Source organism: Jaculus jaculus, chromosome 21, assembly GCF_020740685.1.
Source record: "Jaculus jaculus isolate mJacJac1 chromosome 21, mJacJac1.mat.Y.cur, whole genome shotgun sequence".
In the NCBI taxonomy this organism is placed as follows: Eukaryota; Metazoa; Chordata; class Mammalia; order Rodentia; family Dipodidae; genus Jaculus; species Jaculus jaculus.
Genome location: NC_059122.1, coordinates 4,164,536 through 4,191,374, shown reverse-complemented (window position 1 = coordinate 4,191,374; position 26,839 = coordinate 4,164,536). Strand labels below are relative to the sequence as shown.

General features: G+C 49.1%; 1 protein-coding gene and 1 non-coding gene across 3 annotated transcripts in view; one reads left to right on the top strand and one right to left on the bottom strand.

Annotated features, from left to right (window-relative positions):
- Sdha (succinate dehydrogenase complex flavoprotein subunit A) overlaps positions 1-24,933 on the top strand; it is a 32,961-nt gene extending 8,028 nt beyond the window's left edge. For both annotated transcript variants that reach the window (XM_045139267.1, XM_045139268.1), the window contains exons 4-15: positions 3,323-3,466; positions 3,783-3,947; positions 5,471-5,619; positions 7,766-7,890; positions 10,909-11,077; positions 13,576-13,771; positions 14,358-14,529; positions 18,588-18,706; positions 21,494-21,605; positions 21,771-21,901; positions 22,935-23,048; positions 24,400-24,933. In XM_045139267.1, coding sequence (XP_044995202.1) covers positions 3,323-3,466; positions 3,783-3,947; positions 5,471-5,619; positions 7,766-7,890; positions 10,909-11,077; positions 13,576-13,771; positions 14,358-14,529; positions 18,588-18,706; positions 21,494-21,605; positions 21,771-21,901; positions 22,935-23,048; positions 24,400-24,486 — 1,683 coding nt within the window. In that variant the 3' untranslated portion in view covers positions 24,487-24,933. The remainder of the gene's footprint in view (positions 1-3,322; positions 3,467-3,782; positions 3,948-5,470; positions 5,620-7,765; positions 7,891-10,908; positions 11,078-13,575; positions 13,772-14,357; positions 14,530-18,587; positions 18,707-21,493; positions 21,606-21,770; positions 21,902-22,934; positions 23,049-24,399) is intronic.
- Positions 6,955-7,073, bottom strand: LOC123456411. The gene has a single exon (XR_006634512.1). It is a non-coding gene; the product is annotated as a U5 spliceosomal RNA (small nuclear RNA).
- Positions 24,934-26,839: the final 1,906 nt, after the last annotated feature.

Below are 26,839 nucleotides of genomic sequence, written 5' to 3'. Positions count from 1 at the left end.
GCCCTGTGTTCCGGGAATCTCAGCCCACTGCCACCTGGCCGTTATGGCAGCAGTGCCGTGTGCCAGGAGCATGTGGCACTGGGCACCCACTCACCTGTTGGCAGGCAGGAAGTGAAAGAGGCGAGGCTGGGGCTGTGTCTTCAAGGGCATGCCCCCAGTGACCTAACTGCCCCGTAGCTGCAGGCCGAGCTCGTAACATCCTCGCCTTGGAAACATTCAAGGTCCCCAGTGTAGCCCCTTGCTAAGCGTGAGTGACAATGACTGCGATAATGTGGGTGTGCGGGGTAGAGAGACAATGCCCTTGAGAACAAACCAGTGACTGTATTTTATTCTGGTGTTTTGAGGTAGGGTCTCGCACTAGCCCACCATGCCAGGCTGCGTGTTTTGTATTTCTGCGCTTATTTGCCACCTGGAGAGTCAAACTGGAGTCCTTAGGTTTCACAGGCAAGTAACCTGGAATTCACAATGTAGTGTCAGGCAGTGATTGCCTCCCAAGTGCTGGGATTAAAGGTGTGTACCACCAAGCCTGGCTGATTTGGGGATCTTGTGATTTTGTTCTAGGTAATGCTAAGCTTTATGTAACTCGCTGTCACATGAAGCTTTCCCTGAGAAGGCAGTCAGTATATTCATTCACCCCAGGAAGACCACAGACAGCAAACCAGAACACGGTTGCACCAAAACCAGTGTTGGTGAACTGATGCATTTATTTATTTGTTTGTTTTATTTTATTTTATTTTATTTGTTTATTTATTTTGGTTTTTCGAGGTAGGGTCTCACTCTGGCTCAGGCTGACCTGGAACTCACTATGTAGTCTCAGGGTGGCCTCGAACTCTCGGTGATCCTCCTACTCCTGCCTCCCGAGTGCTGGGATTAAAGGTGTGCGCCACCACGCATAGCTGCATGTTTGGTATTTCTGAGAAAAGGTCTATGCAGCCTAGGTTGGCCATTGGCTTGATATGTAGCCAAGGATGCCTTTTTTCCCTTTGGGTTTTATTTCATTACTACTATTACTAAACAACATCTTGTGACTTTTTAAGTATCAGTTCTCCTCCACCAGGAAATATTTCAGTTTTGGAAAAAATTGCTGTTCTTCTACAGTAGCAGTCATGTTTGACTGTCTTTGCAAGTATCTGGAGTGCTTTTCCTCAGCCAACAGGAGAGAGACGGCTCCCAAGAGCCAGGAAGAGCCGCTCTAATCCCCGCTTTGGCTGAAGTAGCCTCTGGCGTTACGCATCTGGCGCTAAGCTACTCAGGTGGCTTGATTTATAGCTGTTTGTTAAGGCCCTTGCCTGCAAAGCCAAAGGACCCAGGATCGACTCCCCAGGACCCACATTAGCCAGATGCACGGGGGCGGGCGCACGCGTCTACAGTTCGTTTGCAGCGGCTGGAGGCCCTGGCACGCCCATTCTCTCTCTCCCTCTTTCTCTGTCAGATAAATAAATAAATAATACTAAAAGGAAAAGCGGGCACTGCATTTGTAGATTAGTGCGTTTAAGGCAGTGAGGTAGAAAAACGCAGCATATGAGAAGGGGTAGTTTCAGTGCCGGTTCTTGGGAAAAAAAAAAAACAAAACCAAACTTCTTTGACAGAGCAATATAAGAGAAACTGAGGCTCACAGAACTGGCACCAGAGATAGAGTGGAGAATCCGATTTACTCACATCGCCATGGACTCGGGAAGACATGCAAAGCCTGAGCGCCGAGCTCTGATAGCTTGGGGTTTTACAGACAGTGTGGCAGGCTGGCTGACGTCATCGTGACTGTGTTACGCTATCGGTGCCTCACAAGTTTCTAAGGTTACGTGAATTGGGGGCACAGGCAGCAAATACCAGTGAATCCGGGATGAGAAAGTACAAACGCCGAACAGAAAGCTGTCTGTTCAGGGTGTTTGTGTCCATAGCCGCCCCGACCAGGCAGCATGCAAGTGGGGCACAGCCGCACAGAGACGGGGGAGACTTGGTCGTGCTGTCTCCCTGGTAAAGCTTTACAATACAGACTGTTCTAGAGGATCCTCTGGGCCCAGTTCTTTTGTTAACTTTCCCCGGCCACAGCAGAGAGATCCAGCATGGGCACCCCAGGGGCATCCTGCCACGGCAGGCGATCTTCAGACGCGTGCTTCCGGCTTTACGTAGGTACTGGGGAATTGAACCGAGGTGGTCAGGCTTTGCAAGCATGAGCCTTTACTCTCTGAGCCATTTCCCCAGCCCTGGGTGTTGATCCTTAAGAAGATTCTGCTGGCGGGCAGAGTAAGGCTGAGTGGTTAGCCTGGAGATGCTGGAGAGAACTGAGAGCTCTCAGGAGATTTACCCGTGGCCCTGATTTCCATAGAAACATGGAAAAAAATAGACTTGAGCCGAGGCCCATCTGGAAATCAGTCTGTTGTCCCAGGCTGTCCACAGACTCCCGCCTGCCTCCCTAGTGCTGGGGTTAAAGACATTCACCACCATGCCAGGCTGCGTGCTTTGTATTTCCGAGAAAGGGTCTTATGTGGCCTAGGTTGGCCATTGTCTTGATATGTAGCCAAGGATGCTTTTTTTTTACCCCCTTTGGGCTTTATTATCGTTATTATTTGTTTTTTTGAGGTAGGGTCTCACTCTAGCCCAGGCTGACCCAGAATGTACTATGTAGTCTCAGGGTGGCCTCGAACTCACAGCAGTCCACCTTCCTCTGTCTCCCAATTTCTGGGATTAAAGCCCATGCTGGCCTCAGACCCTTCATGACCCTCCTGGACCCAGCTTTTATGAGCTAAATTACAGGTGTGAAGCCACCATACCAGGCTCCTGGGGATGACCTTGAACTCTTTAGTTTTTCGAGGTAGGGTCTCACTCTAGCCCAGGCTGACCTGGAATTCACTATGCATTCTTAGGGTGCCCTTGAACTCATGACTATGCTCCTACCTCTGCCTCCCGAGTACTGGGATTAAACACTGAAGAAACCAGAGTTTTGGGGGGTGTATGACTGAATGTGGGATTTGTTACATGGCAGGAAGGTCTTCTTTAAATTATGCCCACCAGTGTCATTGGGAGTATTTGGTCACAAAATTTCCAGATGGGTTTGTTGAGTCTTGGTACGTGCCAGTTAGGTAAGCAGTGGGTTTGTCCTCTCCCAGCTCCCCCTGATGGGCCCGGACCTCAGCAGTGTCCCCACATAGAGAAGAATTCGGTCACCCAGGTAGTGTGTCCTGCCTTACTACCCCTCTTACCTCACGAAGAGTCACCGCACAAGGAACTGGCTTTCTCCAGGTCAGGTCCCAGGCAGGAGGTGAGACGCACAGGCAGCTGGGGCTCCCATTTAAAGCGTGTAAGCAGTGCGTGGTGTTTCCAGGGAGGCATCAATGCTGCTCTGGGGAACATGGAAGAGGACAACTGGAGGTGGCATTTCTACGACACCGTGAAGGGCTCCGACTGGCTGGGGGACCAGGATGCCATCCATTACATGACAGAGCAAGCGCCTGCATCTGTGGTCGAGGTAGGCGGGGAGCGCAGGGGTCCTTGTGCACGTGACCTGCTTCTGATGCGACAGGGCCCTGGACCAAGAGAAGAGGGGCCGGGGGTCCGCGTGCGTGAGTCCTGGAGCTCCATTTCTCACCATGAGCTGAGTTGATGAGTGACATCTTCTGTAACAACTTAGGCCATTTAACAAAGGAATAAATTGTCAGCAGCTTTGTACGGAATATGCTATTATGAGGGTGTGGATTTGTGTTAGAAGTTTGTGCAGATTAGCCATGATGCTGTGGCCTCCGTTAAGAATAGTTTTTTATCCCCCCTTGCTTTGTTTCCCACAGCTAGAAAATTACGGCATGCCATTTAGCAGAACAGAAGATGGGAAGATTTATCAGCGTGCATTTGGTGGACAGAGCCTGAAGTTCGGGAAAGGCGGCCAGGCCCACCGGTGCTGCTGTGTGGCTGATCGAACGGGCCACTCGCTCTTGCACACCCTGTATGGACGGGTGAGGCTGCCCTGGACGCAGGAGCTAGGACCCACGGACAGTGAGCGGACAGGGACTCAGCCCCTGGCCCGCTTAAACGCAAGACAGTAGCTAGTAACTGTAGGACATGGGCACGGATTGTGAATATAACGTCCTGAGCAGCGTGGACAAGCTTATGTCTCGCGTCCATGCTGGGAAGTTGGGTTGGTAATCACCGCCTCCCAGCGTGACCTACGGCCCGTCACGTGCCAAGAACAGAGCAAATATTTTAAGGCTCCCTCAGCACCCCAGAGTTGGTTGATTTAATGCTTCTCGTGTAAGCCAGGTGAAGGCTTGAGGGGCAGCAGTCAGTGGGTGTTTAGGGTCCACTTTGGTGTGGCGAGAGCCTGTATTCTAAGCTCTGTTGTTTCCCCGAACATGGGGACGAGCGGTTGGTGTGCATTCAGGTATCAGAACACCATGGCTGCCCTGTGATTGAGTGTACCAACGACGTGACAGTGTCTGCCTGTCCCGTAGTTGTCTCTGGAGTACACAAGCAGTGTGACAGTGTCTTCCTGTCCCGTAGTTGTCTCAGGATCTTGCCCAGGCTCCTCAGCATTCACCATGAGTGCCGCCAGGTCCGGCCCAGGTGGCACTGTCCCGCGCTGACCCTGGGGCGGGGGTCCTGTGGAAGTGGGTTAGTCTGCCAGCCCGTAAGGCCCTACACATGGAACTGAGTATTACATATATATATTATATAATATTATATTTGGTTTTGATTAAAGAAATGGCCGCATACAGCAAGCAGCTGTTACAGGTCATAACCCTGTGATTCACGGGTCTTACTAGGGCAAAACTCTGACGTGCGCGCATCGCCACGCCTGGCCATCAGAGAGCCCGGAATGCCTCCTAAGCAGTGGCACCAACTCCAGTAAGAGGCGTTACCAGAGTGTGAACAACCCCCCAGCCTGCTGTGTCCTCTCTGCATTGTCATTTTTGTTTTGTTTGTGTTTCTGTTTTTTGCGGTAGGGTCTCACTCTAGCCCAGGCTGACCCGGAATTCACTCTGTATTCTCAGGGTGGCCTCAAACTCACAGCGATCCTCCTGCCTCTCCCTCCCGAGTGCTGGGATGAAAGGCGTGCACTACCACGCCCAGCTATGTGTGCATTTTTTTCTGCATTGTGTACATTCTGCTAAACATTAGAGTGACTTTTTTTCCCTGTGCTAGCCAGCATTTATTTTGGTACAAATGGCACCCTTTCCACAGAGACTGCCTGTTTGTAGTTATTAAATAATATGTCACTCTGTAGTCAGAGGCAGTGGGATTCACTAAAATGTCAAGAGACATTTTCCCATAATGACCTTTGTGCCTTTGCTCCCGTGAGGACTGATGTGAGTGGCCTGGAGCTCCAGTTCAAACCCCAGTTTCTCCTCAGACTTCCCTCATCCATTGGTTAACAGGACTGGGCAAGTTTTCAGAAACCATTCCTGTAGTTTAACGGTTCACACTCTTAAGCGTAGACTTACCTAAGTGCAGTTTGAAAGAGAGGGTCTTTTTCTTACAGTCTCTGCGATACGACACCAGCTATTTCGTGGAGTATTTCGCCCTGGATCTGCTGATGGAAAACGGGGAGTGCCGCGGCGTCATCGCGCTGTGCATAGAGGACGGGTCCATACACCGCATACGAGCCAAGAACACTGTTATTGCTACCGGGTAGGAGCCGGCTTTTTATTGTAGTTCATCTCTTTTTTACTTATTTATTTTTGGTTTTTCAAGGTAGGGTCTTACTCTAGCCCAGGCTGACCTGGAATTCACTCTGTAGTCTCAGAGTGGCCTCGAACTCACAGCGATCCTCCTACCTCTGCCTCCTGAGTGCTGGGATTAAAGGCATGTGCCACCACACCTGGCCTTTTTGTTTGTTTGTTTTTGTTATTGTTTTTGAGGGAGGGTCTCACTCTAGTCCAGGCTAACCTTGAATTCACTCTGTATTCTCAGGGTAGCCTCAAACTCATGGTGATCGCACACCATGGAGATGTCTTCATGTCCATGTTCACTGCTCTGTTACCTACAGTAGCCGCTATGTAGAATTGTGTCAGTCAGACTGTGTGTCACCATGGCTGAATACAGCTCTCGGGAGGAAATGCTTATATTAGCTTACAGTTTCACAGGGCTCAGTCACAGTCACTTGGCCTCATGTGCTTTGGCAGAGCATTGTACCAGAGCCAACAGCCTCGTGGTAGACAGAAGCCAGTGAAAAAGAAACAAGGACACACCCCAATGACTACTTCCTGCAGTTAGGCCTCATGTCCTAAAGTTTTCACAACCTCTCCAGAAATGCTGTTAGCCAGGGATCGAGCCTTTCCAGCATATGAGCCTGTTTTGGGGGGCAGGACGTATTTCATATTTAAACAGGAACAAGGATGACCCGCTTGTCTGCTGGTAGGTAAAGAAAATGTTACGTCTCTGCCTCTTTCTCTGTGTCTCAAAAAAAAGGGGGCTGGGCTGGAAGGACGGCTTAGTGGTTAAGGCGCCTGCCTGCAGGGCCTAAAAACTTACATTTGAATCTGCAGATCCCATGTGGCCAGACACATAATGATGCAAGCATTCAACGTTGCACATGCGTGTAGCGTTCATTCACAGCAGCTGGAGGCCCTGGCATGCCCGTTCGTTCTCTCTCTCAAATAGTAACAGTAAAGACAATGTATAGGGCTGGGTAGATGCCTCCGTGGTGGAAGGCACTAGCTTGCAAAGTCTGCTGACCTGGATTCAGCTCCCCAGCACCCACATGATAGCAAGGCAGGCAGCAAACATTTGTTTCCAGCAGCAAGAGACCTTGGCGCACACACGCACACATAAACAAGTTAGAAAAGAAATGTGTAACGCTTGGGATGTTACTGCACTGTAAGAAAGAAGGAAACCTCATCGATTATGACACGGGCCTACCTGGAGAACGTTGCCGTAAATGTAACAGCCAGGCACAGAGAAGCGGGTTACTGCGTGACCTCGTAAGGGGAGTCCAAACCAGTCAAGCTCACAGAGAATGGAAGGAGATGCTAGTGAGAAGCACAACTTTTTTTTTTTTTTTATCATTTTTTAATGTCTCTCTCCACGGAAATCTTTAGTAAAAGGCAAAAAGATTTGTTTGACTAGACGAGAAACCAGAGTATGGAAGTACGAGATGGGCACGCTCTTAGACCTGAGAGGCAGCTTCTGCCTATGGCAGTAAAAGTTGCCAAGAGATTGCTCTCAGCTGCTCACGTCACAAAGGGTAGTTGTTAGAGGTGATAGATAGGTTGACTGTAGAAATCATTTCCCAGTATTCATTAGTCAGAACAAAAAGTTTTTGACCGTAACTCCGGAAAGCTTGTTAGGATGGCAGGAAATAATCAGAACAATCCATAAATATTTAGCAATTGCTTATTTGGGCTGCAGAAATGGCTTAGCAGTTAGGGTACTTGCCTACAAAGCTTAAGGACTAAGGTTCAATTCCCCAGTGCCCACGTAACTCAGATGCACAAGGTGGCGCATGCATCTGGAGTTCATTTGCAATAGGTACAAGCCCTGGCACACACATTCTCACTCTTATCCTCCCTCCCTCCCTCTTTCTCTGTCAAATAAATTCTTAGAGCTGGGCGTGGTGGCACATATCTCTAATCCCAGCACTCAGGAAGCAGAGGTAGGAGGATCACCACGAGTTCAAGCCCACCCTGAGACTCCATAGTGAATTCCAGGTCAGTCTGGGCTAGAGTGAGACCCTACCTCGAAAAACTAAAAGAGGAAAAAAGGAAGGTTTGAGAAAGAAAGAAAGAGGGTTTGGTGTGGGTGGCTATCATCAGTCACTGTGTTCCTTTGTTTGCAGAGGCTACGGGCGGACCTATTTCAGCTGCACATCTGCCCACACCAGCACGGGAGACGGCACAGCCATGATTACCAGGGCTGGCCTACCTTGCCAGGACTTAGAGTTCGTCCAGTTCCATCCCACAGGTAGGAAGGCAGGGCTGCCTGTCGACATGCGGACGCTCACGTCTTACAAGCACATGTTGCCCCTTCGGTGCTCTTACTTAGTATTCCAAGTATTAACATGCTTCTCCGAGGTGGCGTCTCACCCTGGCCCAGGCTGGCCTGGAACTCACTCTTGAGTTCCAGGCTGGCCTCAAAGTCACGGCAGTCCTCCTACCTCTGCCTTCAGGAGTTTCAGGTCCTTGTAGTAAAGGGGTGTAAAGTTAAACTATACATGTTGTGATGTTAAGATTAGGATTTGGAAGAGGAAGGGTGCAAATGGCTTTTATTTATTTGTTTATATGAGGGAGAGAGAGAATGGGCACGCCAGGGCCTCCAGCTGCTGCAGACGAACTCCGCATGCATGTGCCACCTTGTGCATTTGGCTTTATGTGGGTACTAGGGAATCAAACCTGGGTCCTTTGGCTTTGCCAGCAAGCACCTTATCCACTAAGCCATCTGTGCAGCTCATGACTACTTTGTCCAGTGTCACCAAGCCTTTAGATTCTTGTCATGTGCTATGTTTAGCACTCCATTTCACATGTATGTATAATGTATGAAAAATCAGCCACCTAAAGAATGTCACAGAACTGTGAAAAATGAACAGCAGGTGAGATGCAAGAGTTAAGTACTTTGTGTGTGTGTGTGTGTGTGTGTGTGTGTGTGTGTGTGGTTTTTCAAGGTAAGGTCTCACTCTAGCCCAGGCTGGCCTGGCATTCACTCTTGTAGTCTTAGGGTGGCCTTGAACTCAAGGCAGTCTTCCTACCTCTGCCTCCCAAGTGCTGGGATTAAAGGTATATGTCAGCATGTCTGGCTTAAGTACTTTTGTTGCTGTTGTTCTTTGGGTTTGGTTTTGTTTTCAAGGTAGGGTCTCACTCTAGCTCAGGCTGAACTGGAATTCACTATGTAGTCTCAGGGTGGCCTCGAACTTGTGATCCTCCTACCTCTGCCTCCTGAGTGCTGGGATTAAAAGTGTGTGCCACCATGCCCGGCTTTAAGTACTTATTTTTTAAAGTGTGTAACCCTTTTAACTTTCAAATCAGGTTTTATTTATGTCATTCTTTCGTTAAAGTTCAGTACTTGATAGTACTTGGTTTTCATTACGTTAAGGGTTATAGAGTAATAACAGCCCAGAATGTACTGAGCCTTGGATTAGGGCTCTGTGTGCTTGCTAGCTGTGGCCTGGGTGGACTACTAGGGCGTGTTTTGATTTTGTTTTGTTTTGTTTGAAGTAAGGTGTCACAAGTAAGATGCACAAAGGTGAGGCCAGCGCAAGGTCACCCATGCCCACTAGGTGGCGCAAGTGTCCGGAATGCAGTTTCAGTGGCTGAGGCCTGGTCACTTCAATTCTTTCTCTCTCATAAAACAAAGAATAATAATTTGAAAGGCTGGGGAGATGGTCCAGTGGTTAAAGGCACTTGCTTGCAAAGTCTGCTGGCCTTGGTTCAGTTCCCCAGTATCCGTTTAAAGCAGATGCACAAAGTGCCACATGTGCCCAGCGTCTGTATTCAGTGGCAAGAGGCTCTGGTACCTATGGTGTGTCTCTTTCTCTCTTTTGCTCCTTCAAATAAAGACAGAAAAATAGTTTTGAAAATATGTTCAAAAATGAAGTTGGAAAAATGGACCTCAAAAAAAAAAAAATGAAATTGGGGGCTAGGAAGATGGCCCAGTGGCTAAAGGTGCTAGCTTACAAAGCCTGCTGGCCCAGGTCCACTTCTGAAGCCACTCACCTAAGCTGGACACCAAAGTGCTGTGAGCATCTGGTGTTCATTTGCCGTGGCAAGACACCCTGGCCTGTCCATGTGCACGCATGAGGCACACAAGTGGGGAAAAAAATAGATAGATAGATAGATACATAGATAGATACATAGATAGATAGATAGATACATAGATAGATAATACATGTTAATTAAGCATCCTTGAGCCTTGATGAGAGGGTAGGGTAGGGTAGAGATTGTCACAGGTGAGCTGTTCTTCCTGGACCTGTCCTCTTCATCAACGCTGTTTACCGTGTACCCTGACCTCCTACGGCTGCTTGACTCTTCCATTTTATTTTGTTTATTTAAGATACAGTCAGAGGGCTGGAGAGATGGCTTAGCAGTTAAGCACTTGCCTGTGAAGCCTAAGGACCCCGGTTCGAGGCTCGATTCCCCAGGACCCACGTTAGCCAGATGCACAAGGGGGCGCACGCGTCTGGAGTTCCTTTGCAGAGGCTGGAAGCCCTGGCATGCTTATTCTATTTCTCTCTATTTGCCTCTTTCTCTCTCTGTCGCTCTCAAATAAATAAAAATTTTAAAAAAGAGAGAGAGAGAAAGAGACAGACACAGAGTGTGTATGGGCACACCAGGCCCTCCTGCCACTGCAAACGAACTCCACCCACGTGTGCAATTGTACATCTGGCTTTGTGTGCTGTAGCAGACAGCTTCAGTTAGCCGAGATGAACTTGCAGACCAGGCGCAGTTATGGAGGGAGGCAGGGGTACTTACTGAAGTTTACAGATCCAGGGAAAGTTCCATAATGGCAGAAGAAGCTGGCGTGCTTTCACAGGCCCCAGCTGAGAGACAGAAGCACCAACCAAAAGCCACACAGCACAGCACACTTCAGGAATTCCAGCTAGGCACACTTTGCATGTCTTTAGGTTGAAATCTAAAACCCACCACCACACCTTAAGATCCGCCCATTGATACCACCTCTAGCCAAGTGGCTGTAGATGCAAACTACAAACTAATATAATAAAACTAATATATTGGGGCATCTATTCAAACTACCACATAAGGGTACTGGGGTATGGAATCCGAATTGTGCTGTCAGGCTTAGCAAGCACCTTTAACCGCCGAACCATTCCTCCAGCCCCTACTTGACCTTCCTTACTTTGAGTATAATGTACTTTTTGTACCGTTTCCTTTCCCCAAAACAGTCTTAAAAAAAAAAAAAATTAGGCACTTAAAATAGATTCCTAGTGGTCATTCCCTTATGGACCTGTAATGTCTGGGGTCTCTGCAGGCATCTACGGAGCCGGCTGTCTCATCACGGAGGGCTGCCGTGGAGAGGGCGGCATCCTCATCAACAGCCAGGGTGAGCGCTTCATGGAGAGATACGCCCCTGTCGCCAAGGACCTGGCGTCCAGAGATGTTGTCTCTCGGTCCATGACGCTGGAGATTCGTGAAGGAAGGTCTGTGAGATTCACGCCCCCCCCCCCCAGGTGTGGGATGCCCGCAGGCGGGGGCCCGTACGTCCTCTTCCCCTTCCCTTGCTCTGCGGTGGCTGTTGGCCACAGATAATTCTTGTGGGTTGTTTGTTTGTGTGTGTTTGTTTTGGTTTGTCAAGGCAGGATCTCACTGTAATCTCAGGTGGCCTAGAACTTGTGGTGGGCGATCCTCCTACCTCTGCCTCCCAAGTGCTGAGGACTAAAGTCATACGCCACCACGCCCGGCTCCACATCTGTATTTTGACATCGGGGCTGGCCTGCCTTCTGTGTTCCAGAGCCCTTCTCTTGTGCAGACACCCCTGCACCTGCCCACAAGGAGGAGGATCTCTGTTATCTTCTACTGTACACTGTAGTAGTTCCCTAAATACCTACTCTTTTTTTTTTTTTTTTCCCCGAGGTAGGGTCTTTCTAGCTCAGGCTTACCTGGAATGCACTGTTTAGTCTCAGGGTGGCCTCGAACTCTCAGCATTCCCCCTACCTCTGCCTCCCGAGTGCTGGGATTACAGGCATGCGCCACCACGCCCGACCCCCTTAAATACCTACTTTTTGAGACTGTTTTTCCACACCAGTGTCTGTGTAAGAGCTAGTGTGTCACCTGTAGTGTGGGCCTGAAGGCTATCCCTGAAGTTTGCACGTGAGCCTTTGGAGTTGGGCTGTCTCATTCTGTACTAAAAGGGCTTTTGGCATTATGCCCCCAGCGCCAGGCTCCCCCCCCCCCCCAGTGCCGTGGTATTCGGTAGTTAGCATTAATCACAAGCTGCTCCTCCAGCAGGACAGTGAGAGGCTGAATTTACCTCCCAGGGTTCGCAGCCACTTGATGTCCCCGGAAGTCACAACGCTGTCTTTCAGTGTCACATTATCCCTACAGCAGCTTTGCCAGATGTTGCTCTGCGCGACTTGGGTGGTGTGCGGCTCTCAGGAGCTCATGGACCGCCTGGTCCCTGTAGTTTCCTGCCCACGGCCGGGCCTTGGACCACTCCCCACTCTGCCTTGACCCATGAGCAGTGAGAGCAGGGTCCGAAACATCCCTCCGTGCTCCTGTGAACTTACTGCCAAGACCCATGCAGGCTAGACACGTGCATACATACCTAAGGAGTCACATGGGTTACGAGTCCTTAGCGTGGGGGACTTTCTAACACGTTTACCGAAGAAAACATAAGGTCGTGGTTCCCAAGACCAGGGTGTCAGCTCAGCTCGTGCAGGGATGTTTGCTTCTGTTGTTGTCTGGGTTCTAGCACCGTTCTCCCTGGCATCCCATAGGTGGTTCAAAAGCGCTTGATGAGGGCCAGGCAGACGGCTCAGCTGTTACGAGCATTTGCTGCTTAGCCGCGAAGGCCTCTTGGGCCACATAGTGCCAAAGTCGGTTCCTTGGTTTCCACATAAAAACATGACTGGGAGGGGCTGGAAATACGGATCAGCAGTTCAAGGTGCATGCCTGCCAGACCTGGTGGCCCGCGTTTGATTCCCCAGTACCCTCCTAGAGCCAAGTGCACAAAGATGATGCATGGACCTGGAGTGAGTTTGCAGTGCCGAGAAGCCCTGATGCACACGTTGTCTATCATTCTCTTTCTCTCTCTCCCTCCCCCCTTGCAAATAAATAATAAAAATTTAAAAACATAGGCTGGGGGCTGGAGACGTTTCTTAGTTAAGGAACTTGCCTGAAAAGCCAAAGGACCCAGGTTCAGTTCTCCAGGACCTATGTAAACCAGATGCTATGGTGGTTGCATATATCTGAAGTTCCTCCCCCCTTCTCGCTCTCTAATAAATAAATAAAAATAAGATGTTTAAAAAAACATATGTTAATTCCAGCACTCGAGGCAGAGGTAGGAGGATCGCCGTGAGTTTGAGGCCACCCTGAGATTACGTAGTGAATTCCAGGTCAGCCTGGGCTAGAGTGAGACCCTACCTCGGAAAAAAAAACCAAAACAAAACAACAACTAAACAATAAAAAGCATAGGTTGGTTGGGTAGAGGCATACTCTTCTGTAGCCTCACTGACAGCAGTTTTGGGTGGAGAGACCCAAATCTCAAGGAACTACTACTTGGATGAGCAGTAAAAGGACACCTGAGGGCTGGAGAGATGGCTTGGTGGTAAAGGCACTTGCCTGTGAAGCCTAAGGACCCAGGTTTGATTCCCCAGGACCCACGTAAGCCAGGTGTACAAGATGGCGCGTGTGTCTGGAGTTCATTGGTAGTGGCTGCAGGCCCTGGCGTGCCCATTCTCTCTCTCTCTCTCTCTCTCTCTCTCTCTCTCTCTCTGTCTCTCAAATAAATTAAGGGAGAGAAGGGTACCTGACTGACGTTCTCTGGCTTCCACGTGCGTGCTCACAGGCCGTGTGCAAAACAAACAAGTATTTGATGTGAAAGTGACTGTTCAGTGATCCCAGAATGCTGAGGCCCCAGAGGCCCCGTGCCCGCCCTCCCTGGCCCCAGGCACCTCACGCTGCAATGCTCCACTTGCAGAGGCTGCGGCCCGGAGAAAGATCACGTCTACCTGCAGCTGCACCACCTGCCCCCCGAGCAGCTGGCCATGCGCCTGCCTGGCATCTCCGAGACGGCCATGATCTTCGCCGGCGTGGACGTCACCAAGGAGCCCATCCCTGTCCTTCCCACGGTGCACTACAACATGGGCGGGATTCCCACCAACTACAAGGGGCAGGTGACGCCGCTGACCCAGCCCCCGACAGCCCCCTTACTCTGAGAGGGAGACCCCCCCCCCCAGTGCCGTGGTATTCGGTAGTTAGCATTAATCACAAGCTGCTCCTCCTGCAGGACAGTGAGAGGCTGAATTTACCTCCCAGGGTTCGCAGCCACTTGATGTCCCCGGAAGTCACAACGCTGTCTTTCAGTCTCACGTTATCCCTACAGCAGCTTTGCCAGACGTTGCTCTGCGCGACTTGGGTGGTGTGCGGCTCTCAGGAGCTCGCGGACCGCCCGGTCCCTTTAGTTTCCTGCCCACGGCCGGGCCTTGGACCACTCCCCACTCTGCCTTGACCCATGAGCAGTGAGAGCAGGGTCCGAAACATCCCTCCGTGCTCCTCTCCCCTCGACCTCATGTCCACATAACTTAGGTCAGCCTTGGACCTCTGGGTGAGGCTCGCATCCTAACATGCAACCTCTACCAGCGAGTGCGCAGGGCGGGCTGGCACGTGGGAAGGCCCGACTCAGTGTCCCCTGGGACGGCGGCCACGCCCTCGCCCCCCCGCACAGGGGGACACTGAGGGTGTGCGTGGAATCTTCTGCAGGTGCTGAAGCACGTGAACGGCCAGGATCAGGTTGTGCCGGGCCTGTACGCCTGCGGGGAGGCCGCCTGTGCCTCAGTGCACGGGGCCAACCGACTGGGAGCCAATTCCCTGCTGGACCTCGTGGTCTTTGGCCGAGCCTGCGCCCTGAGCATCGCAGAGTCTTGCAGGCCTGGTACGTGTTCTGCTGATGCCCCAGACGTGAGGAAGCGAGTCCAGACATTGTCTGGCAGTGACAGCCACGCTAGACTTGGGCAGGGAAGGGTAGGAATCAATGAAATGGATTTTTGTTGTTGCTGTTGTTTTGTCTTTTGTTTTATTTTTTTTCTTGCTCGGGCTGATCTCACACTCACTTTATAGCCTAGACTGGCCTCGAACTCATGACCACCTTCCTACTCAGATTTTTTTTTTCTTTTTTTGAGGCAGAGTCTCACTCTAGCCCAGGCTCACCTAGAATTCACTATGTACTCTCAGGATAGCCTTGAACTCAGCGATCCTCCTACCTGTGCCTCCTGAGTGCTGGGATTATTTTTTTCTTGATTACATTCATTGTGTTTTTATTAGCCACTACTAGGAAATTGTTTTATTTTCTTTTACTTATTTATTCTTTTTGTGTGTTTTTTTTTTTGATTTTTCAAGGTAGGGTCTCACTCTAGCCCTGGCTGACCTGGAACTCACTGTGGAGTTTCAGGGTGGCCTCGAACTCACGGTGATCCTCCTACCTCTACCTCCCAGGTGCTGGGATTAAAGGTGTGTGCCACCATGCCCGGCATTCCTTATTTTTTTTTTTTAATTTTTATTAACATTTTCCATGATTATAAAAAAATATCCCATGGTAATTCCCTCTCTCCCCACCCCCACACTTCTTACTTTTTTTTATTGACAACTTCTATATGTACAGACTAAATAAACCATGATATTTCCCTCCTCCCCCACCTCCCCCTTTACAACTCCACTCTCCATCATATCCCCTCCCTCTCCATTAGTCTCTTTTTTAATTTGATGTCATCTTTTTCTCCTTTTATGAAAGTTTTATGAAGGTAGTGCTAAGCACTGCAAGGTCATGGATATCAAGGCCAATTTCTGTCTGCTGTTGCATTGTAAGGAGTCCTACCCTTCCTTTGGCTCTTACATTCTTTCTGCCCAGGTTTCTATAGTGGACCCTGAGCCTCGTAGGGTGTGATAGAGATAGTTTAGTGCTGAGCACTCCTCTGTCACTTCTTCTCAGCAACATGGTGCCTTCTGAGTCATCCCAAGGTCACTGCCATCTGAAAAGGAGCTTCTCTAACCAGAAGTGAGAGTAGCATTAATATTTGAATAGGAACATTAAGTGTAGTGCTTTCAGGGCAGTTTGGTGAGAGTAATATATGCATTTAGCCAGACAAGAGCAGGCTTTATTCCCCTAAGACTCAGGACCTTCTCCACCATAGGCTTTTGATTAGGTTTTCATGACCAGGCATGTGTTCCCTCCCATAGAGCAGGCCTCCTGCCCAGTTAGAGAGCAGTTGGTTTCCCCCAGAGTAGACATGCCACTATTGCACCCATTTGGTCATTTGGCCTGTCTGACCAAACTTGAGACTTTCAGTGTCCACTGTTTTCACCACCGATGACTTCTGTCGCCCATATGCATTACAGCTTTCTCTAGCTTTCAGTTGGCCGGTCTACAGGGAGGAGGTTTTCAGCTCAGCAACAGCTTGAGTTTTCAGTGATCTTGCTGCCCGTGTATATGAAGTCTTCAGCAGTAGGCCCTTACCATCAGTTATTTGTGGGAAACCAAGGGCCTTTGCAATAGCTTGTAATGTTTTGGAGGCAGCAGGAATCTCCATGGCCAACAACTCAATGGGAGGTATCCCATCCCTGGCACTGAAAATTTTCTAGTAGCAATCTAAGGCTTCTGGATGTGCCGTTATCCCAAGAAGGAGGCTTTCTTATGTATTATGCAGAATTGCTTGAATTTTGATTAACCCTGCGCCCTACCCCTCTCTCCCTCAGTCTTTTCCCATGGCCTCACTTAGGCCATTCCTCTCCCTTTAATCTCTTTTTCTACTTACATGTATGCCATTCCCTAAAGTCCTTTCTTCTCCCTCCCTCCTTGTATAGCCTATTTCAAGCTTACTGGCTTCTGCTACACACACAAGTCTAAACAATTGTAGCTAGGATCTGCATGAGAAAACATGTGAACGTTTGGCTTTCTGGGCCTGGGTTACCTCACTTAGTATAATCCTTTCCATCCATTTCCCAGCAAATTTCATTTTATTTACCGCTGAATAGAATTCTGTTGTATAAATAACCACATCTTTACTGTCCATCTGTTGAGAGACATCTAGACTGGTTCTATTTCCTAGGAAATTATTTTGAGGGGAAATTGAATACCTTTTAGTATATTGTCAGGACAATATATTTTTTTTAATTTTTTTTTGTTCATTTTTATTTATTTATTTGAGAGTGACAGAGAGAGAGAGAGGGAGGGAGGCAGATAGAGAGAGAATGGGTGTGCCAGGGCTTCCAGCCACTGCAAACGAACTCCAAATGTGTGCACCCCCTTGTGCATCTGGCTAACGTGGGTCCTGGGGAATCAAGCCTCGAACCAGGGTCCTTAATACATGAATATACAGCTGCTTTTTTTTTTTTTTTTTTTTTTTTTTGGTTTTTCGAGGTAGGGTCTCACTCTAGCCTAGGTTGACCTGGAATTCACTATGGATTCTCAGGGTGGCCTTGAACTCATGGCAATCCTCCTACCTCTGCCTCTTGAGTGCTGGGATTAAAGGTATGCACCACCACACCTAGCTGTTTTCTGTTTTTTTGTGTTTTTTTTTTTTGTTGTTGTTGTTGTTTTTTGTAAGGAGAGAATGAGAATGGGCCCACCAGGGCCTTTGCCACTGCAAATGAACTCCAATGCATATGTCACTTTGTGCATCGGGCTCTACGTGGGTAGGGGCGGGGACTGAGCCACAACTATCAGGCTTTGCAGGCAAGTGCTTTTAACCACTGAGCCATCTCTTCAGCCCTCCTCTGTGTTAGTGATAAAGAAAGAGAAAATGGGTGCTTCAGGGCCTCCAGCCATTGCAAACTCCGGGTGCATGCACCACCTTGTGCATCTTGCTTTTAAGTGGGTATTGGGGAATTGGACCTGGATCCTTATGCCTCACAGGCAAGTGCTTTAACCACTAAGCCATCTCTCCAGTCCTGATGTTTTCTTTTTACGGTAGCTTAAAGCAGTGTGTAAAAGTGTACATAGTGCTCGAATATGGTTCCACTTGTATACATCATAAGCAACTGGTTATCAGAGCTCTAGTCTCCAAGAACCCTTCCTGGTATCTGTCCTGCCTCATTTTCTCCAAGAAAAAAAGGCATCTCATGATGCTTGAAAGTTAAGATCTTGAGGTCTAGGTCAGAGGGCACAAGTCAGGACCAGCCGGCAACTTCTGGCCAAGAAATATTGTCTGGAGGGTACCACTGTGCTTGCTACATGTGGGACATTTATAACATGTGCCAGAAACTTTGTTTCTGTATATGTTCTTTAAACAAGAAATTCACCAGGCTGGAGAGATGGTTTAGCAGTTAAGGCACTTGCCTTTAAAAGCCTAAGGACCCCAGGTTCAATTCCCCAGTTCCCACATAAAGCCAGATGCACAAGGTGGTGCATGCATCTGGAGTTGGTTTCAAGTGGCTGGAGGCTCTAGTGCACCCATTCTCTCTCACTCAAATAAAATAAATAATAATAAAATTCACCCCATGAGTCAGGTGTGGTGATGCATGCCTTTAATCCCAGCACTCAAGAGGCAGAAGTAGGTCATATTGCTTTGAGTGTGAGCCCAGCCTGGGGCTACAGAGTGAGCTGCTGGTCATCCTGGGCTGGAGTGAGGCCGTACATGGGAAAAAAGTGAGAAAAAAATTAATCTATTTCAGTAGCTTATGTTCAAGCTGATTGGAGCCAAGACACTGCTGGCTCAGATTAGCCTGTGTTTTCCTATCTTGAGTGGCTAAGGTATGATGTGTGTGTTAAGGAAAATTGATTTTGTTGTTGTTGTTGGTTTTCCAAGATAGGGTCTCTCTGTAGCCCAGGCTAACCTGGAATTCCCTCTGTAATCTCAGGCTGGCCTCGAATTCACGGTAATCCGCCTACCTCAGCCTTCCTCCTGCTGGAATTAAAAGCTTGTGCCACCACGCCCAGCCATTTTGTCTTTTCTAAATGTTTATAAAATGTTAAATTCCTGCCTTCTTCCTTTGAAGGAGATAAAGTTCCTTCAATTAAGCCAAATGCCGGGGAGGAATCGGTCATGAATCTCGACAAGTTGAGATTTGCCGACGGGAGCATAAGGACATCAGAACTGCGCCTCAGCATGCAGAAGGTAGGAGCAGCCCCAGCCACAGCCGCCAGCGTGGGTACTTGGGGGTTCACAGCACAGGGACCTGATCCTTGCCGTCCCCAGTCACAGTGTAAGGAGTCCCCCTGTACAGAGCATTAGAGTGGCAATCTAGGGCAGAAACAGCAGCATGGCATTGAGGACTTGGCCTTTTTTTTTTTTTTTTTTAATTTGTATTAATGAGGAGGGAGGGAGAGAGAATGGGTGCACCAGGGCCTCCAGCCACTGCAGGTGAACTCCAGGTGCATGCGCCCCCTTGTGCATCAGGCTTTGCAGGCAAGTGCCTTAACTGCTAAGCCATCCCTCCAGCCTGAGGACTTGGCCTTCTCTAGCCCTCCTCTGCTTGAGCCTGGCTTCCCTCCTCAGACCGGCACTGTTTGTTGTGTTGGTTGAGTGCCTGCCTAGCAGGGACAAGGTTCTGAGTTCAACTCCTGATACCACATATGCTGTCACATCCAGTAGAAAGGGACAGACCAGGGGAACCTCAGCCCAGGCCCGTCTGAGGCCAGCAGGGAAGCCTGCCCACTTCTCATCGCCAGGAAGTGAACTGTGAGCTCACACAGCTTCTGGCGGCTGTCAGAGACGTCTTCAGACTGAGCTTGCTGCACCTTAACAAGGTCCAGAAACGAGGGCAGTGGGCAAGAGCTACCCGCTGCAGGTTCACCTCTCTGCTACAGAGGCAGAGGTAGGAGGATCGCCATGAGTTTAAGGCCACCCTGAGACGACGTGGTGAATTCCAGGTCAGCCTGAGATAGAGTGAAATCCTACATTGAAAAAACAAACAAAAAAAAAAAAAAGTTACTTATTGGTGGCTGGAGAGATGGCTCAGTGGTTAAGGCACTTGCCTGCAAAGCCTGATGACCCAGGTTCAATTCCCAAGTACCCACATAAAGCCAGGCAGTGGCTAGAGAGGCCCTGGCAAACCTTTTTTTTTTTTTTTTCTTCTCTCTCCCTCAAATTAAATTAAATTAAATTAAACAAAACAGTTGTTAAAAGTTACTTATTGGCAACTTTTGTATGTGTCATGTATTTTGGTCACATCCGTATGTTCTTGCCCTGCCCACCAAACCCCTTCTCCCCAGTTTTCTTCCTCCTCTGGTGGCCCACTTGGGTCTAATCGGGGTTCCCTGCCAGAGATCTTCTCTGCCAGTACCTCTCAGGAAGGGGTGGGGAGCCGCAGGAGCTGGTCCACTGGGCGTAGCAGAACATGATGGGCCCGGTCCTGTTGACTGCTTGTCTTTTCAGAGGTGCACATCAGTACTAGACTGTAAAGGTAGTTGGTACGTGGGATGTGCAGAATAATCGAAGCCCCCTCGCCCCTCAGCAGGCTGGTTCTTGACTGTAAACTTTCCCAGGCCCCCATTCCTCCCCCTCAGCCCTGTGACCTCCCACCTCCCCACTCAGCCCCAAAAGACTACATAGACTGGAGGGTCTTGGCTGTGTTCCAGAAAATGTTGCCACAGAGGTGAAATATTCTCTTTTCAAAAAAAAAAAAAATATATATATATATATATATATAAAATTTATTTATTTGAGAGAGGCAGAGAAAGAGAGAAAAAGAGAGAAGAGAATGAGCACACCAGGGCCACCAGCCACTGCAAACAAACTCCAGATGCATGTGCCCCCCCTGTGCTTCTGGCTAACGTGGGTCCTGAAGGATCGAACCAGGATCCTTTGGCTTTGCAGGCAAGAGCCTTAACCGCTAAGCCATCTCTCCAGCCCAGAGGTGAAATATTCCTTAAGTAGTCTGTACAGATTTTTTTTTTTTCCTGAGACACAAACTCATTTAGTTATTTAAGAGAGAGTCTGGGGCAGCTGGGCATGGTGGTACACGCCTTTAATCCAAGCACTCGGGAGGCAGAGGTAGGAGGATCGCCGTGAGTTCGAGGCCACCCTGAGACTACAGAGTGAATTCCAGGTTAGCCTGGACCAGAGTGAGACCCTACCTTGAAAAACCAAAAAAAAAAAAGAGAGAGAGAGAGAGTCGTCTGGGTACCCCATGGCCTCTTACCACTGCAGGCAAACTCCAAATGCATGTACCACTTTGCATCTGGCTTTACGTAAGTACTGGAAAACTGAACCCAGGCCATCTTGTTTTGTAAGCAAGTAAGTGTCTTTAACCACTGAGCCATCTCTCCAGCCCTGAATTTTCTAGACTTTTTTTAAACATACTTAAATATTTTACATAAAGCAAAGCATAGGAAAAACAAGTTTAGGGCTGAAGAGAGATGGCTCAGTGGTGAAAGATGCTTGTTTACAATCCTCATGGCCCCGGTGTGATTCCCCAGTACCCACATCAAGCCAGACTAGCATGCATGTGGAGTTTGTGTGCAGTGGCAAGAGGCCCTGCCATGCCCATTCTCTCTTGCTGTCTCTCAAATAAATAAAAATTTTAAAAAGAGCTCTGATCCCTTGGGAACTTTCAGCTGTGGGGTCTTTGTTTTTTTTTATTTAATTTTATTTTTTGACGTTTTGTGAGAAATAGGAGTTTCCTCTTGGAATTTTAGCTGTTTATCTTAGCCACTGCCTAGGCCCTAGCCTGGGTGAAGTGTTGAGAGAGGAGAGAAGTATGGGATTTCCTTCACACCCTTAAGACCACAGAGACTTCTCTTCCCTGTTCCTTGTTTAGAAATACAATTTCCCCTAAAAAAAAAAAAAAAAAAAGTAATAATAATGAATAAATAAGAAAAGAAAAAGAAAACCTAGTCAGATGGTTAGGAGTTCTTGCATGGCTTCTCTGTGTATAAAAGGTTTATAAACGATGTTTTGCAGTCGATGCAGAGCCATGCTGCAGTATTCCGTTTGGGAAGCGTATTACAGGAAGGCTGTGAGAAAATCAGCCAGCTCTATGGAGACCTGAAACACCTGAAGACATTCGACCGAGGTGAGCCCCTGTAGCATGCAGCTGGAAGGGACCCGGCCTTCTGCGGGGCGGGCTGGTGGCTGTCCCGTTTTCCTGTGACCTCACGCCGTGCCGGGCTGCCCAGGTGGCCCTTGCCCACAGCGGCCCTGGCCTGGCTGCCTCTCATGGACCCTTGTGTGTCCCCAGGCATGGTCTGGAACACGGACCTGGTGGAGACCCTGGAGCTGCAGAACCTGATGCTGTGCGCCCTGCAGACCATCTATGGTGCTGAGGCCCGCAAGGAGTCACGGGGGGCTCACGCCCGGGAAGACTTCAAAGTATGCCGTCGACATTCCCCGACCCCTGCCGTTGTGCCCGGTGCCGCTCACCCCGCCCTGGGCTTCCCCCCCCCCCACTTCGCGCTCCGTTACATGTCATGTCCGCGCCCGCCCTTAATCCCGGCGCTCGGGAGGCAGAGGTAGGAGGATCACCGTGAGTTCGAGGCCACCCTGAGACTCCAGAGTGAATTCCAGGTCAGCCAGGGCTAGAGTGAGACCCTACCTCGAAAAAAAAAAAAAAACAAGAGAGAGAGAGAGAGAAAAAAAAAGTGTTATTTCCCTAGTAATTTCCACCTTTGTTCTGACTCCCAAAACTTTCTACCTCTTCCTTGCTTCAGGGTAATACCTGCTGCTGCTTTGCTTGTTTCTTAGCTGAGCAAAACAGACCTGGTTCCTCTTGGGCCAAAGGCTAAATAAAGTGCAGCCTGCAGCCATGACGAGGAAACGCTGCCCGAGTGTCGGGCCCGGGCGGGCCGAGGCTTGGGAAAGGGCTTCCAGACGTGCCCGGTCGCGGCTCACGCACAGAGCCCGTCTTGTCGGGCTGGAACGTGGTGACAGAGCGCACGGGGCGAGGGCTTAGGGTGGACACGTCCCCTCCCGAGGCGGTCTTCCCACGAGGCAGACGCAGGCTCAGGACCGGGCGGAGTCAACGGAAAAGTTGGCGGAGCGGCCGTTCCCACCTGCCGCGCGCGCGCACACCCTGCCGCAGCACAGGAGGGGAGACCTCGGCCAGCATGTTCGCAGCGCGCTGTGGCCCGGAGCTGCCCAGCGGAAGCGTTGAGTTGGCACATTTTAAGTTAGGCTGAAAGACAAAGTTTGAGGAAGTTTCCACCAAACTTTCAGCTACATAAATGATGTCTAATCCCAGCATCCGCCCACGGAGTCGCATGAGATAACACAGAAATGGGTGCTCTGAACTCACCGATGGTGCCCGCCTCCTGGCCCGGTGTCTTGCACGTTGGTTTTAGTCTTTGCTGTGCTTTCCGGCATTGCCTCGTGAGTGGTGAGAGACGGTGTGTGTTCCCGTCCTCAGGTGCGGATTGATGAGTACGATTACTCCAAGCCCATCCAGGGACAGCAGCAGAGGCCATTCAAGGAGCACTGGAGGAAGCACACGCTCTCATACGTGGACACGAAGACTGGGAAGGTGCGTGGGCAGCCATGGGGATTTTATTAGAGGTGGCGTTTTGCTGGGCGTGGTGGCGCACGCCATTAGTCCCAGCACTCGGGAGGCAGAGGTAGGAGGATCTCTGTGAGTGAGGCTAGACGACATAGTGACTCCCAGGTCATCCTGGGCTAGAGCAAGACCTTACCTTAAAAACAAAGCTGGAGGGGGGGGTGGTGTCTGAAGAGATGGCTTAATGGTTAAGCGCTTGCCTGTGAAGCCCAAGGACCCCGGTTTGAGGTTCGATTCCCCAGGACCCATGTTAGCAGATGCACAAGGGGGCGCACGTGTATGGAGTTCGTTTGCAGTGGCTGGAGGCCCTGGCGACCCATTCTCTCTCTTTCTATCTGCCTCATTCTCTGTTTGTCACTCTCAAATAAATAAATAAATAAATATGAATAGCAAAAAATTTAAAAAAAAAAACAAAGCTGGGTGTGGTAGTACATGTCTTTAATCCTAGCACTCAGGAGACAGAGGTAGGGGGATCGCTGTGAGTTTGAGACCAGCCTGGGACTACAGAATGAGTTCCAAGTCAGGCCTAGAGTGAGACCCTACTTAGGGAAAAAAAAGAAAAGAAAGAAAATACGGAAAGTACAAGAAAAAACTGCATTTGTAAGTGCACTGATCAGATAGCCCATTGTTTGAAGTATGTCTTCCAACTTCTCTAGGTGTGTATGTATTTGTGTGTAAATACTTTAAGTAGCCAAACCTGGAAGTGTAACACACCTAATTTAAATTATATACCATAGTATGTACGTGGTTTCACTTACTTTGCGTTACCTCACCATTTTTGTAAAGCATTAAGTATCTTGTTCCAGTTTGGCATGGTGGCTCACATGTGTATTCCCAGCTCTCAAGAGGCTAAGGCAGGAAGATCTTGTGTTGGAGGCCAGCCTCAGCTCCACAGGGAGACCCTGTCTAGAAGGAAGGGAGGGAGGGAAGAAGGAAGGAAGGGAAAAGAAAGAAAGAGAAAGACAAAAGAAAGAGGGAAAGAAGGGAGGGAGGGGCATGCCAGGCATGGTGGCGCACGCCTTTAATCCCAGCACTCGGGAGGCAGAGGTAGGAGGATCTCTGAGTTCGAGGCCACCCTGAGACTACATAGTGAATTCCAGGTCAGCCTGGGCTAGAGTGAGACCCTACCTCGAAACCCCCCCCCAAAAAAAAAAGAGAGAAAGGAAGGAAGAAAAGAAAGGCAGAAAGAAAACCAATTGTGTTCAGTGTTGTTTTGACTGCTCTGTTCTGGTAATCATGATTTACACAGCCAGTTGGTGACTCATCGTACACACAAAGGCGGGTTGTCTGTAAATTCCTGTGCTCTGATTTTTTTCCCAAGGTCACTCTGGACTATAGGCCCGTCATCGACAAGACCCTGAATGAAGCTGACTGCGCTACAGTGCCCCCCGCCATCCGCTCCTATTGATGAACCCCGCCCTCCCAGAAACGGCTTCTGCAGTCACTTCACAGCCCACCAGGTGTTTCTGTTACGTCTGTCGTGTTAAAATCTTGTGTTCTAGCTGGGCATGGCGGCGCACGCCTTCAGTCCTAGCACTCAGGAGGCAGAGAGAGGTAGAATCCCTGTGAGTTTGAGACCACCCTGAGACTCCATAGTGAATTCCAGGTCAGCATGGGCTAGAGCGAGACCCTACCTTGAAAAACCAAAAATGAAAAAGGAAGAAGAAAAAGGAATCTTGAACAAGGAGTCACCTCGTAGGTGGTCGTCCAGCAGCCTCCACTTCTCAGCGTGAGGGACACCCACACCCGCCTTTGTCCCTTCTTCCTCGGGCAGTAAGAGAAACAAATACAGTTCTTAAATATGAATGAACAACCTTTGACTTCTAAATAAAACCTAGTAGTGTTTGACGTGAAATAGTAATGGCAGTTATTTTATTCTTCTGTTCCATTGAAAAGCACACATTTTTTTATAAACATGGAAGTTGTTAATTAAAAAAAAATTGAAAAGAAAAAAAAAAGAAAAGCAAACATTTCATTATTGTTTATTAAGCAAAGTAAGTCTGTATTCTGAAGTGTTGGAGTAACCAAATACTGAACGAAATGGATAGAACAAATGGGTTTCTTATTTTATTTTCAGGCTGTTTTAAGTGTCCAGTTCACTTTAAATAGTGAATCTGTGCTGGGCATGGCGGCACACACCTTTAATCCCAGCCCTCGAGGGAAGCAAAGGTAGGAGGATTGCTGTGAGATTGAGGGAGGCAGTGGAAGGAGGATCGCCATGAGCTTGAGGCCACCCCGAGCCTGCATAGTGAATGCCAGGTCAGCCTGGGCTACCTCAAAAAAAGAAATAGTGAACTCATTCTTTACAAAAATTGTCATCATCACTACAAATTAATACTGAAAATCTGTCTTTGGGTAAGAGAGCATTTCATAAGCCAAGCAAAACCGGATGGGGTTTCTTTCGCATTTGAAGCTATGGCCACCTTGAGGATTGGTGGAGGGGAAGGAGGTGGTTTTTCTGGCCTCACAGTGTGTCTTACTGCCGTGTTCAACCCCAACAGTTTTGTTCTTCAAGTGTTAAATGTGCTTATTCTTCGTGCCGGGCATTGCGCTCGACTCTGGGGGATGTTAGGACATAATGTGAAGTAAAAGAGTAGTTTGGGCCTCTGGTATTTGGGCAGGAAAGTCATTGGATGGTTGTATAAACCTGAAATGTGTTTGGGTTCTTGACCAGAAGCAAAAGCAGAAAGGCAGTGGGCAATGTATAGCCGCTACAAAGAGTTACGATTGTTGAATCTGGTGCAGAACACAGTGATAGAAATAAAGCTCGTGGCTTCTGGGAAAGGTGGATTGCATTGTACCCACACAGCGCTCCTCGGCTTTAGGAAGGGATGGGCTGCTGGTCCACACAGTGTCACGAGTGAGTCTCAGGGTCACTGACACAGAAGAGAAGCCAGAAAGGTATGCCCAGCGATTCTGTAAGACTGTGAACCAATGCGGCCCCTGCCGTGGTTTGATGTACAGTGTCCCCCAGAGACTCCTAACTCCCAGGTGACGGTGCTGCCTGTAGAAACTAGAGGTGGGGCCCCTCGCTGGAGGAAGTGCCACTGTAGGTGAACCGTGAGCTCTTAACTGCTACCTGCTCGTGTATAATTATGACCCCAGCCTTCTGCTCTTTCCCCACCACGATCGAGCTTCCTCTTGAAATGTGTGCCAAAATAAACTGCTTTCCTTCTGCAAGCAACTTCTGGTTCGGTATTTTGTCCCAGCAACAAGAAAGTAACCAAAACAGGGCTGTAGAGACGGCTCAACAGTTAAGGCGCATGTCTGTGAAGCCGAAGGACCCAGGTCCAATTCTCCAGGTCCCACATAAGCACGTGGTGGCGCATGCATCTCGAAAAAAACAACAAAACAAAACAAAACCCAAAACTTGCATTTCAAGCACGACCAGGAATCACTCCTTGAAAACTGAAATGACATAGTCTAGCAAATGGGAGGCAGAATAATGAGGGCACAGCTGTGACAACTGTGACTAGACAACTTTGTCCCATCCAAAAGTTGTTTTTTTTTTTGTTGTTTTTTTTTTTTTCGAGGTAGGGTCTTACTCTAACCCAGGCTGACCTGGAATTCACTATGGAGTCTCAGGGTGGCCTCGAACTCACCGCGATCCTCCTACCTCTGCCTCCCGAGTGCTGGGATTAAAGGTGTGTGCCACCACGCCCGGCTTTCATCCAGAAGGTTTCATGAGTTACAGTAGAACTCGGTGTCCGGGGTCAGTACGTGAAATGAACCTTCATTGGTCCCCTGCAGGGTGACCGAGT